The sequence below is a fragment of the Lepidochelys kempii genome, chromosome 28 (assembly GCF_965140265.1).
Source record: "Lepidochelys kempii isolate rLepKem1 chromosome 28, rLepKem1.hap2, whole genome shotgun sequence".
Lineage (NCBI taxonomy): Eukaryota > Metazoa > Chordata > Testudines > Cheloniidae > Lepidochelys > Lepidochelys kempii.
In genome coordinates, this window is record NC_133283.1 from 5667291 (window position 1) to 5683770 (window position 16480).

Below are 16480 nucleotides of genomic sequence, written 5' to 3' on the forward strand. Positions count from 1 at the left end.
GTGGGAATGAAAAGAACAGGCTTGTTGACCTACAAGGTGAAGGTCTGTCACCCTTACCTTTAACATTATTGTGGTCAATTCCTACTTATCCTATCTTACCAGTCCTTCCCCCCAGGTTACTGGGCAAATCAGGTGTGAACCACTGCTTTGATACAGACATGTTCCAATCCAGCTGAATTGAGGCAGACTTTGGGCCAATGTCAGTTTGTAAAAGGCCTGCTTCACCCAGCAGGTTTCTCAAAGTATCTGTTGCTCTGAACCGTATGTACTGTGGATGTGAACCCCAAAGATATCAACAATGAAAGAAACACAAGGCTAGTTCTGAGGAGGTTTCCAAAGCCAGGCCTGAGGGTTAAACAGCTGTGCTCAAAAGGAAAAGAGCCTCAACACCTATAAAAAGAACTGGTTGGAAAAACAAAACAAAACTTAAATGAAAAAAATGAAACCAAACCAAAAAGCAATCCAGAAAAGCTACCATCACATATCCATCACTATCAAGGTTCCTTCCCCACTCTGAACTCTAGGGTACAGATGTGGGGACCTGCATGAAAGACCCCCTAAACTTATTCTTACCAGCTTAGGTTAAAAACTTCCCCAAGGTACAAACTTTGCCTTGTCCTTGAACCCTATGCTGCCACCACCAAGCGCGTTAAACAAAGAATAGGGAAAGAGCCCACTTGGAGACGTCTTCCCCCAAAATATCCCCCCAAGCCGTGCACCCCCTTTCCTGGGGAAGGCTTGATAAAAGTCCTCACTAATTTGTACAGGTGAACACAGACCCAAATGCTTGGATCTTAAGAACAATGAAAAAATCAATCAGGTTCTTAAAAGAAGAATTTTAATTAAAGAAAAGGTAAAAGAATCACCTCTGTAGAATCAGGATAGTAAATACCTTACAGGGTAATCCGATTCAAAACATAGTGTTACAGGGTCGGGCCAGATTCCTATAGGAGAGTAATTTTTTTTTTTTTTTGCTATTTTTTATAGCCACAATGTAAACAAACTGGTACAGTCCATTACCACCACAACAAAAGGCTTGAAGAGCAAGGTGTGTTCCCTGGGGAAGGCTTAAGATTTCAGTCTCTATTTAGAATTAGTGTGCAGTCCTGGAACCCGATGCAAGTTTGGATAGCACAGACTGTGCTCTAACCAGATTTGAAGAGGAGAATAGCAACTTGAAAATAGATGAAGTGCTTAGACTCGTGAGTCACATAGCTGCCAAAGTTCCTTCCCACAATGCAGTGCCAAGTGGGGTTGTAGTTCTTGTCAAACTCCTTCTTTATATGAGCTGCAATATCCTTCTCGATGTTCTATTTCTCCAGGGCCTAAGTGGCACAGTCCACTGAATCTTGCTGCATCTCTTCAGACATATCCGCATTCTTGATCACAGCCTTTTGATCACACATGGTTACCGTGTGCTGGGCGGCTCCGAGCGCGGAGGGAAGGGATGGGGCGCGCGGGCAGGCAGCTTCTCAACCAGCGCTCGCTCGGCCAGCTCTAATAGAAGGCAGATATATTAGCCCCAGGCTAAGTAGGTCCCTTTTCCCTGGGTAAGGTAACAGGGAAGGTTCCAGAACAATCAGGAACCTTCTGGAGATAATTAAGACAGGATGATTAGAACACCTGCCGCCAATCAAGAAGCTGCTAGAATCAATTAAGGCAAGCTACTCAGGGCACCTGGGTTTTAAAAAGGCGCTCACTTCAGTTTGTGGTGTGCGTGTGAGGAGCTGGGAGCAAGAGGCACTAGGAGCTGAGAGTGAGAACGTGGACTGTTGGAGGACTGAGGTGTACAAGCATCATCAGACACCAGGAGGAAGGTCCTATGGTGAGGATAAAGAAGGTGTAGGGAGGAGGCCATGGGGAAGTAGCGCAGGGATTTGTAGCTGTCGCACAGCTGTTCCAGGAGGCACTCTAGACAGCTGCATTCCACAGGGCCCTGGGCTGGAACACGGAGTAGAGGGTGGGCCCGGGTTCCCCCCAAATCCTCCCAACTCCTGGTCAGACACAGGAGGAGTCGACCTGGACTGTGAATTCAGAAAAACTCCAAGCTGAGGGCTGCCATGAAGCTCCAAGGCGAGCAAATCCGTCAATAAGCACAAGATCCACCAAGGTAGAGCTGGAACTTTGTCACAATAGAAAATCACTCTAGGTAAAACCTTAAGTTACAAAAAGATACAAAAACAGGAATAAGAAAAGGAGTACTTGTGGCACCTCAGAGACTAACCAATTTATTTGAGCATAAGCTTTCGTGAGCTACAGCTCACTTCATCGGATGCATACTGTGGTGTAGCTCACGAAAGCTCATGCTCAAATAAATTGGTTAGTCTTTAAGGTGCCACAAGTACTCCTTTTCTTTTTGCGAATACAGACTAACACAGCTGTTACTTTAAAAACAGGAATATACATTCCATCCACCACAGCTTATTTTACCAGCCATTAAGCAAAAGGAAATCTAACACATTTCTATCTAGATTATTTACTAATTTAAGGAGTTATGAGGCTGCATTCCTGATATGTTCCCAGCAAAAGCATCACACAGACAGACAAGCCCTTTGTTCCCCGCCTCCAGATTTGAAAGTATCTTGTCTCCTCACTGGTCGTTGTGGTCAGGTGCCAGCGAGGTTATCTTAGCTTCTTAACCCTTTACAAGTGAAAGGGTTTTGCCTCTGGCCAGAAGGGATTTTATAGCACTGTATAGAGTCAGCAGTGTGCCCTTGTTTCCAAGAAGACTAATGGCATATTGGGCTGCATTAGTAGGAGCACTGCCAGCAGACCAAGGGAATTGATTGTTCCCATCTATTCGGCACTGGTGAAGCCACATCGAGAGTACTGCGTCCAGTTTTGGGTCCCCCACTACAGAAAGGATGTGGACAAATTGGAGAGAATCCAGCAGAGGGCAACAAAAATGATCAGGGGGCTGGGGCACCTGACTTACGAGGAGTGGCTGAGGGAACTGGGTTTATTTAGTCTGCAGAAGAGTGAGGGGGGATTTGATAGCAGCCTTCAACTACCTGAAAGGGTGTTCCAGAGAGGATGGTGCTTGGATGTTCTTGTTCTGTCATATGCCACCACTAAGGACCAATGGTCTCAAGTTGCAGTGGAGGAGGTTTAGGTTGGATATTAGCAAACACTATTTCACTAGGAGGGTGGTGAAGCACTGGAATGGGTTCGCTAGGGAGGTGGTGGAATCTCCTTCCTTAGAGGTTTTTAAGGCCCAGCTTGACAAAGCCCTGGCTGGGATGATTTAGTTGGTGTTGGGCCTGCTTTAAGCAGGAGGTTAGACTAGATGACCTCTTGAGGTCTCTTCCAACCCTAATCTTCTAGGATTCTAAGAGTCTCTCTAAGCTTCATGAAACTTTGGATCCAAACGGTAAAAGACAGTTGTGCCCAGTTTAATCATGGCATCCTTTAGGAGTGTGATCAGTGCCACTTAACTAGGGAGCAGCGTTCTAAAAATAGTTTACCTGGGCCACAGGTCACCATAGCTTCCATCTCTGGGGTGAAAATCAATCACTAGTACGTGCAATTTCTACCTGAGTTCTTGTCATATCTTTGACCTTCCTTGGAGTAATTTTACACTTCCCTGGAGTAGAATTCTTCACCTAGCATACAACATATCAGTAGCGATAGTGAGGTATAACTCCCCCAAATATGCCCTTTTATTTCTTTAATCTGGTGGCACAGATTTAAATTAGGGACTAAATTCAGGTGCTGCTTAGAATCCCTGTAAGACACCAAATGTCAGGTATCTATTAACAATAGGTGTCTTTCTGCAGGTATATCACATTCAACATGGATTTCATTTTCTACACGTTTGCAGGATCTCCCAGGGGTGAGCTGAACAGAAATGTCACTTCCATTTTTCCCATTTCTACCTAGATAGGGATTGCATTTCCCAAATAATAGGCAACATGCACCTGATTAGGAAGGAGATATCTTCAGGAGCGACCTCCTTCAGAGCCTGGACAGAACTGCTTTGGGAGCCAAATGCATGGGTATTTTGCTTAGTTACAAGTCATTTACTAAGGAATCCTCTTCCCAGCCCTTTAGACAAAATATTGACCTAACCAATTCAACAGCAGGAGGACTGGGATGGTGATGGGGAATAAGGGAATCCCTCCACCTTAACCTATGTTCTTCTGTTGTTACAGAGCACGAAACGACATTTTTCCTTATCCCTGCCCTTTGTTATAGTCCAATATATTTTAAGTGAGGAAAATGGTAGTAAAGATATCTGCTCTCCAGCACAACCTGAAGTAATATCAGAGCAACTGGGAATGAAACCATTTGTTCCCCAAGGGGGAACTTGATGTCTAACAATTGCTTTGAAATGGGGGAACAATATAACCGTGATGCTCAGGGTTTGTTTAGACTAGGAAAAGTGATGGAGTTTAGGTCAGGTCAAGGGGAAAGTTAATGCCAAACACTGCACCTGGGCTGCCTCTGCTCTACCACTATAATTGTCTTTTCACACCAAGATCACTCACTTGAGCAGCCAATGCCATGTACAGCCCTAGTGGATGTAAGGCACAGGTACTTTGTTGCCTCAGTGTAGCTTGTGGGGATCAAACCTCTCTCCCCCACCTGGAGATGATGAACATTCCTGGCTGGAGGAACACACACAACTATGATTCAGAAGGAAAGGAGTTGACAGAAAAGATCACAGGACCGACCCCAAAGAAGGGTGAGCTGAAAAGGCAGAAGCAGGCAACTCATCTGGTGAAACTGAGAAACCATGGTGAAGATGGTGCAAAGATCACTATGTGGGAATTAGCAAATGTGATTAAAAAAAAAAAAATCTTTAGCCAGCACTAGTCAAGGCATTTATTACAATTCTCTCTCATATGGATTTTCTGATGTTTAATAAGGTTTCAGCTCTGACTGCAGCTTTTCCCGCACTCAGAGCAGGTGTACGGCATCTCTCCTGTGTGGATTCTCCTATGTGTCCTCAGAGTAGAGCTGTGATTGAAGCTTTTCCCACACTCAGAGCATCCATAAGGTTCCGCCCCCATATGGATTCTCTGATGTGTGCTAAGGGTTGAGCTAAGATTGAAGCTTTTCCCGCACTCAGAGCATGTGTACGGCAAATCTCCTGTGTGGATTCTCTGATGTGTGATCAGGGAAGATCTGTGATTGAAGCTTTTCCCGCACTCAGAGCATGTGTAGGGCATCTCCCCTGTGTGGATTCGCTGATGTGTGATGAGGCTGGAGCTCCGACTGAAGCATTTCCCACACTCAGAGCATCCATAAGGTTTCTGCCTTGTGTGGATTCTGCGATGTCTGATTACATGTGAGCTTGCATTGAAGCGTTTCCCACACTCAGAGCATCCATAAGGTTTCTCACCCGTGTGGATTCTCCAATGAGTGATAAGGGAAGAGCTCCTATTGAAGCTCTTCCCGCACTTAGAGCACATGAATGGTCTCTGTCCACTGTGGAGTTTCTGATGTGTGAGAAGGTCAGATGTCCCATTGAAGCTTTTCCCACACTCAGAGCAGGTGTAGGGCGTCTCTCCTGTGTGGATTCTCTGATGTGTGGTCAGGGCAGATCTCTGATTGAAGCTTTTCCCGCACTCAGAGCATACATAAGGTTTCTCACCCGTGTGGATTCTCTGATGTGTGCTAAGGGATGAGCTATCACTGAAGCGTTTCCCGCACTCAGAGCACGTGTAGGGTTTCTCTCCTGTGTGGATTCTACGATGTATGATAAGGTGTGAGCTCTGATTGAAGCTTTTCCCGCATTCAGAGCATACATAAGGTTTCTCACCCGTGTGGATTCTGTGATGTGTGATCAGGGATGAGCTATCATTGAAGCGTTTCCCGCACTCAGAGCACGTGTAGGGTCTCTCTCCTGTGTGGATTCGCTGATGTCGGATAAGGGTTGAGCTCCGATAGAAGCGTTTCCCGCACTCAGAGCAGGAGTAGGGCATATCTCCTGTGTGGATTCTCTGATGTGTGAGGAGGGAAGAGCTGTGACTGAAGCTTTTCCCACACTCAGAGCATGTGTAGGGCATCTCTCCTGTGTGGATTTGCTGATGGCTGATGAGGCTGGAGCTCCTATTGAAGCTTTTCCCGCACTCAGAGCACATGAATGGTCTCTCTCCACTGTGGAGTTTCTGATGTTTGAGAAGGTCAGAGGTCCCATTGAAGCTTTTCCCACACTCATGGCATGTGTAGCGTGTCTCTTCCAAGTTGATTCTCTCATGTGTAATAAGGTCTGTGTGGCTACTGAAGTTTTCCTCTGGCCTCTGCTGAGTCTCACAGGCTTTTGCTTTTTCTGGGAGTGCACAACTCCTGGAACCATTCCCTTTGGATCCTTCTGATAACGTTCCATGTGGTTCTACTTCCTCAGCATATTCCTGCTGGGGTGTCTCCTCCTCATTCTCACTCACCATCTTGTCACCTGATGGGGGACAGAGAGAATTGAGAGATAGGTCACTCCCTGCACTGGAATGAAAGGAAATCTCAGAGAGAGGAATGGAAAAAGGGATGAACAAGCCAAAATGCATGCAGAAGAGATCAAACCTATCAGGAGCTGATTTTCCCCAAACCCTTCCTCAGAGGAGAGAAAAGATGTGATCAGTTCTGGGTCCACATCTCCCCAGAATTCTAAGGGGAAAGCAAGACTGGGGAGGGACCTGCTGCCAGTTGTCAGTCAGGATAGGTGAGAAGCCATGAGTGACATCTGCTGGGAACAATCCTGAACTTGGAAAGCTCACAAGGTCTTTGTAGGGCACATGTTAACGGAGTTCCACCCCCACCTTGCTTAGAGCAGCCAGGAGGCATCAGAGAGTAGAAAGACAGACATTTGTGCCTCCCAACTGACAGACGGAGGCAGGGTCTTCACATCTATCACATACCTACTAGCCAGAGCTTGATATAGCCCCATCTCCTATCTCTGGGCCCTGCTGGTGGCTCCCTAGTAGGAATCCCAACACTCTCCAAATAAAATATATAGAAGAAAGGGGAAGTCAAGAGTAAAGAATATAAGTTAGAAGATCAGAACTGTAGAAAACTGGTAAGGAAAGCTATCCGAAATCAATGACCAAGCAATGAAAATAAGAAGGAAGTTTTACATGTACATTAAGTACAAAATTAATCCCAACAGTGGTAGTGGTAAATTACTAGAGGGAAATGGCAGAATTATCAAAAATAATGCAGAAGAGGTAAAAGTGTTCAATAAATATTTCTCTCCTGGATTTGGAGAAAAACAGATGATGTACTCATATCATAAGATCTTGATGATGACACTCTTTCCATTCCATCAATAACTCACAAGGCCGTTAAACAGCAGCTATTAAAGTTAGACAAGTTTAAATCACCGAGTCCAGATAACTTGTATCCAAGAGTCTGACATAGATACTGGGCAAGAGAATGTAGCAGCCGACACTGGATTTCATTAATAAAGAATTAAAGGAGAGTAATATAATTAGTACTCACGAACAAAGGTTTAGACACAATAGATCCTATCAAACTAACTTATTGGATGAGAACAAAAGTTTGGTTGCAACTAATAGTATTGCTGTAACGTACTCCCTTGTGTAAGGCATATGACTTGGTTCAGCACAATATTTTGACTAGAAAACTAGAAAGATACAAAATAAACACAGCATCCATTAAAAACTGTGATTGTAAATGGGGAACCATGGTTGAGTGGATTTCTTTCTAGGGGGTTCCCACAAGGATTGGTTCTTGGCTCTGTGCTATTTAACATTCTTATTCATGACCTGGAAGAAAAGATAAAATCATCACTGATAAAGTCTGCAGCTGCCACAAAGATTGGGGGTGGTGGTAACTAATGAAGTCTCAGTAGATTCAGGCTCCAGGACTGGGAGTCTGGGAAGTTTTCCCAGCCCTGGCTGGGGGATTATTTCCTGTTCCATAAAGAAGGGATGTTCCATTCCCAACTCCTCTGCCTTGAATTAGGCCCTGCCTGACACTACACCCACATTCAGCACAGTGGTACGATTATAAAATGATTAGGACATCATGATGATGCATTTTGTGCAAGATGGGTCACATGCAGTGTCTTTGGAAAAGTTATAATTTGCTGAATGTGATTATCCTATTTGTGTGCATGGATCATGTTTGTATCTGACTTTACGGACCACATGACATTGAACTGCATTTTGGTCCCAGTAGTTTTCCCACACACTGGACTGGGAACAAAGTTTGGGAAAAAAGGGTTTCCATCTTATGGAAAAGCAACATAAGGTGGGGTGTGACATCATCTCTTGGCCTCTTCCCCACACAAGAGAACTCTGGGAAACACCTGAGGAACAAAGACTGAACTGGGAGAAGTGCTGGTCCCAAGGTCAAGGGATTTCTAGCTTGTGTATGGAAACTTGATGGACTGCTTGTATCATCAGTCAGGGTGAGAAACTGCTCATTCAAATTCTATCCATCATCTATCTTAGGCTATGTTTGAGTTTTTGGTTATTTTCTAAGTAATCTGCTTTGATTTGTTTACTATCACATATAATCACTTAAAACCTATCTATCTTTCTGTAGTTAATACACTTCTTTTATGCTTTATCTTAACCAGCGTATTTTGAGAGAAGTGTCTGGGGAAAATCTCAGCTTGGTTAGCACAAGCTTGTTGTGCATACCTTTCCCATAGCGAGGCCAAGGCGAACTATATTAATGATCTTACATTATACAGATCCCTGTGCACGATAAGATGGTATAATTCTGGATTTATACTATAGCAGGTGTGCAAGGCTGGGGAGCTGGGAAGTTGGCTGATGTCTTCTATCTGTGAGAAGGGCCAGCCCAGCTTGAGTGTTAAAGGGCACAGTGGTTCCCAGAAGCCGCCAAGACTGCACCCCGGAGCTGACGACCCATCACACCCTAGATTACACAAGTCTCAGCAAGTTTGTCACATCCTGTGCCCTCCCTTTCTCCACCCTAGATATTTCCTGCCTCCCACCACCTCTAGCAGCTCCCACCCTCCTATGCATTTACTGCTCCTCTCCCTCCAAGCAGAACCCACCACCAGCTCCCTGATAATCCCTTATCTGAGCCAGCTCCATTGCAGCCATTTCCTTCCCCCTGGGAGGACGGGATGATCTGGAGTGAAACCTGGATGTTATTCTGTAGCCTGCCAGGGTGAGAAGGGCAATGTGACAGAATTAAACAGGGGTTTTGTCCATTCCACAAGACAATTCCCCCCAGGATTTGTCCCTGCTAATGGACATTCTAGGTTCTGCCACACTGTGAAGCACAGAGTGACCTTATTCCAGTACAAGACTAGCCCCCTCCCACAAGGGTTTAACCCTCTGAGACATGGTGAAATCCTCACAGTAACAGAGTCTCTCTTACACTTATCAAGTTTGTGAGCATTACCAAGGTGGGAGGGGTTGCAAGTGTTTTGGAGGATTGGATTAAAATTCAAATTGATCTGGACAAACCGGAGATATGGTCTGAAGTCAATAGGATGAAATTCAATAAGGACAAATGCAAAGTATTCCACTTAGGAAGGAACAATCAGTTGCACACATTCAAAATGGGAAATGACTACCTAGGAAAGGGTACTGAGGAAAGGAATCTGAGGATCATAGTGGATCAAAAGCTAAATATGAGTTAACAGTGTAACACTGTTCCAAAAAAAAGCAAACAACATTCTGGAATGTATTAGCAGGAGTATTGTAAGCAAGACACGTGAAGTAATCCTTCCTCTCTACTCTGCACTGATTACGCCTCAACTGGAGTACTCTGTCCAGTTCTGGGGTGCCACATTTCAGGAAAGATGCAGAGAAATTGGAGAAAGCGCAGAGAAGAGCAAGAAAAATGATTAACGGTCTAGAAAACATGACCCATGGGGGCAGATTGAAAAAATTGGGGGTTTTTTAGTCTGTAGAAGACAAGACTGAGAAGGGGCATTATCACAGTTTTGAAGTACATAAAAGCTTGTTAGAAGGAGGAAGGAGAAAAATTGTTCTTAACTTCTGCAGATAGGACAAGAAGCAATCGGCTTAAATTGCAGAAAGGGCGGTTTAGGTTGGACATTAGGAAAAACTTCCTAACTGTCAGAGTGGTTAAGCACCGAAATAAATGGCCTAGGGAGGTTGTGAAATCTCTATCATTGGGGATTTTTAAGAGCAGTCTGGACAAACACCCATCAGGGATCGTCTAGAGAATACTTAGTCCTGCCTTGAGTGCAGGGCACTGGACTAGATGACCTCTCAAGCTCCCTTCCAGTTCTATGATTCTAGGAACCAAAGGCCAGAGAACAGCAGAATCAAAGGAGTCACTTTGGGAGATTCTTCCTTTCATTGTCCCCAGGGCAGCTCTCTCGGGTTTACAAAGTTATTTGATGCTCCAGCATTTATACAGTCTCTCCTGGGAGTGCCTCCTTTCATGGGATGGGCCTAATTTTAGCTTTTGGCAAAAGTGACATCGGGGACTCTGAGACTTGGCCTCCTTGCCTCAGCACACCTTGTTTCTTTCTGTGGCTCCCCATTGAGTGCAAAGGAGTAGATCCTGACTGTGAGCATAAGAACAGCCCACTGAGTCAGACCAATGGTCCATCTAGCTCAGTGCCCAATGCCAGGTGCTTCAGAGGGAATGAACAGAACAGGGAATCATCAAGTGATCCATCCCCCGTCACCCATTCCCAGCTTCTGGCAAACAGAGGCTAGAGACACCAACCCTGCCCATCCTGCCTGGGACACCAGCAAATGAGATGTTGGGGCTTTTGAAAGATCTAAGTCTTAACTGAACATGGACAAACGCAGAGCTGGAATCAATCTGGCTCACCTGTGTTACTATTGTTAAAACAGGGATGAGAATTATAAGAAAGTGTTTAGACTTGTGAGTTGCTGCCTGGGTTAATATCTGACTAGCTGCATTGTGAGCCTCTGTAAATCACCAGACAGGAGAGAGACTTTACCTATGTGAACTGCTGATTGGCAACAGAATGCATTACACCCCGCCTGGCAAGAAAGGTCCATCAACACCAGACTATTATGGGATATTAAAGATGACAAAAGACTGTTGTTGTGCTCTTGACTTCCCATTAGCTGAGTTCCCAGAAGCTCAGCGCACATGGCAGGAAGGCGATAAAAAAACTCCTACAGAAGGAACTGATGTGTATGCTGCTTGGACTCTGAGGGGCAAAGTTTCTAGGCATAAGCAAGAGATCCCCAGCTCCTTAGCCTGGGTTAGTCCTAAAGAATATGTAGAGCTTGCTTATTAGAGAAGCTTCTATTACCTTTTGAAATTTAAGACTGTAACACGTCTGCATCTGCTTTAACCTGCTTTAACTTTGTAAACAACTCTCATTTCCTTTTAAATAAATCTTAATACAGGTTATTACAGGACTGGCTACAAGCGTTGTCTTTGTTGTGAGGTCTAAGATTCAGCTGACCTAAGGAAGTGACCGGCAGTAACCTGAACACTGCTGTGATTCATGGCGTAAGACAGTGGTTCTCAACCATGGGTCTGGGGCCCGCTGTAGGGCAGTGAGCAAGTTTCAGGGGGGCTGCCACGCAAGGCCAGCATTAGACTCGCTGATGCCCAGGGCAGAAAGCTGAAATCCCAGCGCATGGGGCTGAAGTCCAGGGCCCTGAGCCCCACCACCTGGGGCTGAAGCCAAAGCCTAAGCAATGTAGCTTTGTGGGGGCCCCTGTGGCATAGGGCCCCAGGCAGTTGTCCTGCTTGCTACCCCCTAACGCCAGCCCTTGCTTTTGTATGTGGAAAACCAGTTACTGTGGCCCACATCGGCTGGGGAGTTTTTATACCATGTTGGGGGGGCCTCAGAAAGAAGGAGGTTGAGAACCCCTGGCGTAAGGGTGTGATGATGCTGCCCGTGGGAGCCAGCTGAGGTCCCGCAATTAGGGTGAACAGCAAACAGAACGGGGCAGACAAACCTCAAAAGCTGGTGGATATTCCAATACTTAGATAGACCAAGCCAGCACATGACAGCTTCCATAGTACCTCCCTGGTTACTCAGAAGTTCAAACAACATAGTTCCCTTAAAGTATCCAGCCTCAGGCCTCCATCCAGACACACGTGTCAAACATATGATGATGATTACTGAAAATCTTATTTCATCATATCAAAGAAAAGGTTCTTCCAACCCCAAAGGATCAGCCCCATATCCAGGTCCAATGATAACTTAGATCTTACCCAAAATACATGCTTATAGTCAATTCTTGTTAACTAAACTAAAATTTATTAAAAAAGAAAAGAGAGAGTGTTTGTTAAAAGATCAATATACATACAGACTTGAGCTCAACATCTTGAGGTCCAGATACATAGCAAAGATGAGCTTGTAGTTGCCAAATGTCCTTTTAGAAACAGTCCATCGGTTCTAGTCCGATGTCCATATTCAGGGTGACTCCAGTCAATGACTGGGGATCTCAATCCTTATGGCTTAAGGTTTCCCCCTCTTGAAACCCAAAGTAGATCTGAGATGAAGAAGGATCGTGTCCCAAGGTTTTTATACATTTCCTGCAGCCTTTTGGCCTGAGAAAACAGTAGAATTAATGTGCCCTCTTACAAACATCATGGCAAATAGCAAAGGGTCATTTATCCATTAAACAGTTCAGATACAGGTTACCACAACCTTCAAAGCGATATATAGACCATCACTCAAGTATTTTCCTAAATGTTAATACTCCTTTTTTGATCTTTGAATCAAAGCTATAGCAATAGACAAGACTTGTTTGCTGACATCACAAGACCTGAACAAACATCTACCCTTCTATCTCTAACAATGCAGGCTGCATTTCAAAGCTGTATTCATTTACAGACCTTCCTAACCAGTCTCTAAAGTTCGGCCACAGGTCATGTCAGTCTGTGAGCTAATTAACTCTTTCTGGCCCTGTCACCTTTCAATGAGATACTATATTACACTCATAACGTTAAAGGGACCATCTGTCACAAGGGTGAGCTCAGCTGCGTGGTGAGATCTACGGGATGACCCAAGGGGACTGTCTGTGATTCCACGTTAATGCTGTTACAGTGCCTGAAGCCTTTACACCGGATACTTGGCTGGTGAAATCTACATATCGACCTCACAATCAATTTGGGGTTTGTTCCCTGCTTCTTACCAGTCTGCCTGAGGCTGGTGCTCATGCTCTCGGGTCACTGAAGACAGCATTACAGGGACTATGGGCGCAATGCCACCAAGGGCAATTTGCAGCAACGCAGAGCAGGCTTTACAGTGACACCGGGTGGGACAAATGCAGTATGGACTCAGTCAAGCCCCAGTTCTCCTCCAGTGCACATCAGCATCCCGGCAACCTTCAAAGAGGGTCAGTGATGACGGCTCTCCAGAAGAGCATCACCCGCACCCAATGACCTGCCTTATCTCCTGAGACAGAGGTGAGTGACAGACGATGCACAACGGACCCTGGGGGAGGGGGAGAGAAAGGGATAACAAAACACATTCTGGGGGTCACCGCTCAGGACGTGAAGGTGACAGGCACTGTGGTGGCAGTAAAGGGGGAGGGGAGGGAGTGGGAGCAGGAGGGAGCAGCACCCTCAAAGGCAATGCTGCCAGTGGGTCTCCCCACCACATCAGGGATGGGGCTGATAGGGGGCCATTCCCTGGGCCTGGCTACAGAAGGTTTATTAGATGACAGGAACACAGCTCCAAGCAGGGCTTGTAAGTACAACCAGGACCCCTCAGCCAGGTCCCTGGGGGGGGGGGGAGGGAAGGGGGGCAAAGGAGCTTTGCCCCCAGACTTGGGGTTCCCTGCGTCTTACCAGCCAGCCCCAAAACTGAAATGGGGGCGGCTGTGGTGCTAAAGTGGGGCACAAATCTTCACTAGTACCCCGCCATCCCAAAAAAGGCTTGGGCCTGCTTTTTGGTTTGGGGAGTGGGCCAGTCTCTGATCACCTCCACTTTGGCTGGTTCCAGCTTTAGGCAGCCGCTCCCCACCCAATGGCCCAGGTAAGATACTTCTGCCATCCCCACCTTGCACATCTCAGCTTTTACTGTTAGCTCCGCCTTCTGGAGTCAGTCCAGTACTTGTCTAACCTGGGACACATGGTCCTCTCAGGTCTGACTAAAGACACAGATATTGTCAATATACGCCCCGGCAAAACTCTCCATCCCCCTCAGTAGCTGATCCACCAGACGCTGGAAGGTGGCCAGCGCTCCCTTGAGGCCGAAAGGCAGGGTCAGGAACTCAGAGCCCCAGAGGGGTGATAAAGGCCGATTTCAGCCTGGCATCTGCCTCCAGCGGCACTTGCCAGTAGCCCTTTGTAAGGTCTATGGTGGTAAGGTACCGAGCTCCTCCCAGTTTGTCTAGGAGCTCGTCAGACCCGGGCATGGGGTAGGCATCAGATATAGTGATAGCATTGAGCTTCCGATAGTCCACACAGAACCGGATCGACCCGTCCCTTTTGGGGACCAGCACCACCGGTGGGGCCCAAGGGCTGGATCACCCCCAAAGCCAGCATGTCCCTGACCTCTCTTTCCAAGCTCTGAGCAGTTTTCCCTGTGACGCGGAAGGGGGAGCATCTTATAGGGGAATGCAATCCTGTCCGCACCCGGTGGACAGTCAGATTAGTGTGTCCAGGCTGGTTGGAAAACAGCTGTCGGTACAGATGCAGGACCCCTCTGATCTCAGCTTGCTGGGCAGGGGTTAGCCGATCAGAAAGGGAAATTGTTTCCAGGGGGGAAAACCAGCTTTTGTTCCAGGGAATAGATCTACTAAAGGGTCATCTCCCTGCTCCTCCCAATGTCCACACATGGCCAACACCCCATTCCCCTTGTCATAATATGGTTTCATAATATTTACACGGTACACCCGGCGCTGATGCGCCCGGTTTGACAGCTCCACCACATAGTTTACCTCATTGAGCAGCTTGACAACCTTGAAGGGACCTTCTCAGGCAGCAAGTAGTTTGTTTTTCCTCATGGGGATGAGAACCGTCACCTGATCCCCGGTGGCGTAGGCGCGGGCCCAGGCCGTGCGATCATACCAGGCCTTCTGCTTCTTCTGGGCTCTGGCCAGATTCTGGCCAGGCCCATGAACTCAGCAAGTCTCTCTCGGAAGGTCAGGACATACTCCACCACTGACTCTCCATTGGGAGTGGCCTTCCCCAATGGTACGCGGAGGCCCAGTTGTGCCGGACTCCACATTTCTCCCACAAGCACCGGAGCAGGGCCGACATGAAGTTGGACCCTTGGTCTGTCAAGACTTCCTTGGGGAACCCCACTTGGCTGAAAATGGTCAGCAGCACATCTGCCACAGTCTCTGCTTCAATGGAAGCTAAGGGCACTGCCTCGGGGTAGCGGGTGGCAAAATCTACCACCATCAGAATGTATTTCTTCCCTGTCCGGGTTGTCTTGCTGAGAGGTCCCACTATGTCCATGGCCACCTTCTGGAAAGGCTCCTCTCTGATTGGCAAGGGTCTCCAAGCCGCTTTCCCCTTGTCCAGGGCCTTCCCCACCCTCTGGCAGGGGTCACAGATCGGCAACATTGCTGGACAGTAGTAAAGACCCCAGGCCAGTAAAAGTTCTGTAGCAACCTCTGCCGGGTGCGCCGGATTCCCTGGTGCCCTGAGAGAGGGATGTCCTGGGCCAGGGACAGTAACTTGTGGCGCAACTTCTGAGGGACCACCAGCTGCCAGGATCAACCTGGTGCAGCTCACAGGCCATCTCAAAGGCATCCAGGAAGTAAGTCATCCATGTCCTCCCCCTCCTTATGCTGGGCCAGAAGGCACTTATCAAAGCTCCGTGGCACCCTGGGTCCCCCATCACTCACTGCAGATAGGGGCTCGCTGCTCCTCAACCTGGCCAACTCCAGCTCATGCTGTCGCCTCTTCTCCTTCTCCTCCAGCTCATGCTGACGCTGCCTTTCCTGCTCTTCCCGCTGCTCCTGCAGTTCCCGCTGCCTGAGCTCCAACTCTCAGTTTTAGCTCCTTCTCCCATTGCAGCCGCCTCAGGTCCAGCGATGGGGAGCTCTGCCGGGAGGATCCCCTGCTGGCTGCAGAGGTCACAGTGCCCTCAGTATTCGCTGGGCTGCTCCTGGCCCTTCCCCTAGGCATAGGTAGGAGGGGTCTCAGGAAGCCCTCAGTAGCCTCCTGTTCACTCTCCGCTGGGACAGACACCGGTGCCTGCGCTGCATCTGCCAAGCTGCTTCCCTCCGAGACAGGGATCAGTTCATTCGAGTGATCTCCTGCCTCCAGCTGGGCAATCAGCTGTTCTTTGGTGAGCCTCCCAATGCGCAGCCCCCTCTGCTTGCACAGCTCCACCAGGTCGCTCTTAAGGCGCTTGCTATACATCTCCTTGCTGGCCACTCACAGGCTTGTGTGCTCACCATTCCCCACAGTTTCCAGGGAGAACCCCTAGGGTGCCAGCCCTTCTCGAGGTCACCACCTCTTTGCTGGGGTCGAGCTGCAAACTCCTCCGCCCTGGGGACTGCTTGCTGCAATCCCCAGGGGGACCCTGTTACTGCAAAAGTCCTTCTAGCTGGTCACACACTCCCAAGGGTTAACCGCCCCGCCGAAACCACTCCTCTCTGAG

General features: G+C 47.5%; 2 protein-coding genes across 6 annotated transcripts in view; both read right to left on the bottom strand.

Annotated features, from left to right (window-relative positions):
• LOC140904194 (uncharacterized) overlaps positions 1-16480 on the bottom strand; it is a 99372-nt gene that overhangs the window by 4699 nt on the left and 78193 nt on the right. Inside the window, exons 8-9 of one of the 5 annotated variants that reach the window (XR_012156448.1) lie at positions 13053-13354; positions 822-2156 (exon numbers count right to left, since the gene is read on the bottom strand). The exons of 1 other annotated variant lie outside the window; for it this stretch is intronic. Coding sequence is in view for 1 of the 4 variants with exons in the window: in XM_073326544.1 (XP_073182645.1) it covers positions 4872-6400 (1529 nt within the window). In the remaining 3 variants the exon portion in view is untranslated. Of the gene's footprint in view, positions 1-821; positions 2157-2368; positions 6401-13052; positions 13355-16480 lie in introns of those variants that run through there. 3 more of the 5 variants (XR_012156449.1, XM_073326544.1, XR_012156447.1) reach the window with 3 other exon arrangements.
• Positions 822-1406, bottom strand: LOC140904258 (dynein light chain 1, cytoplasmic-like). Its single transcript, XM_073326752.1, is given in 1 exon segment — positions 822-1406. A coding segment is annotated over 1 exon segment (261 nt). The 3' UTR covers positions 822-1145.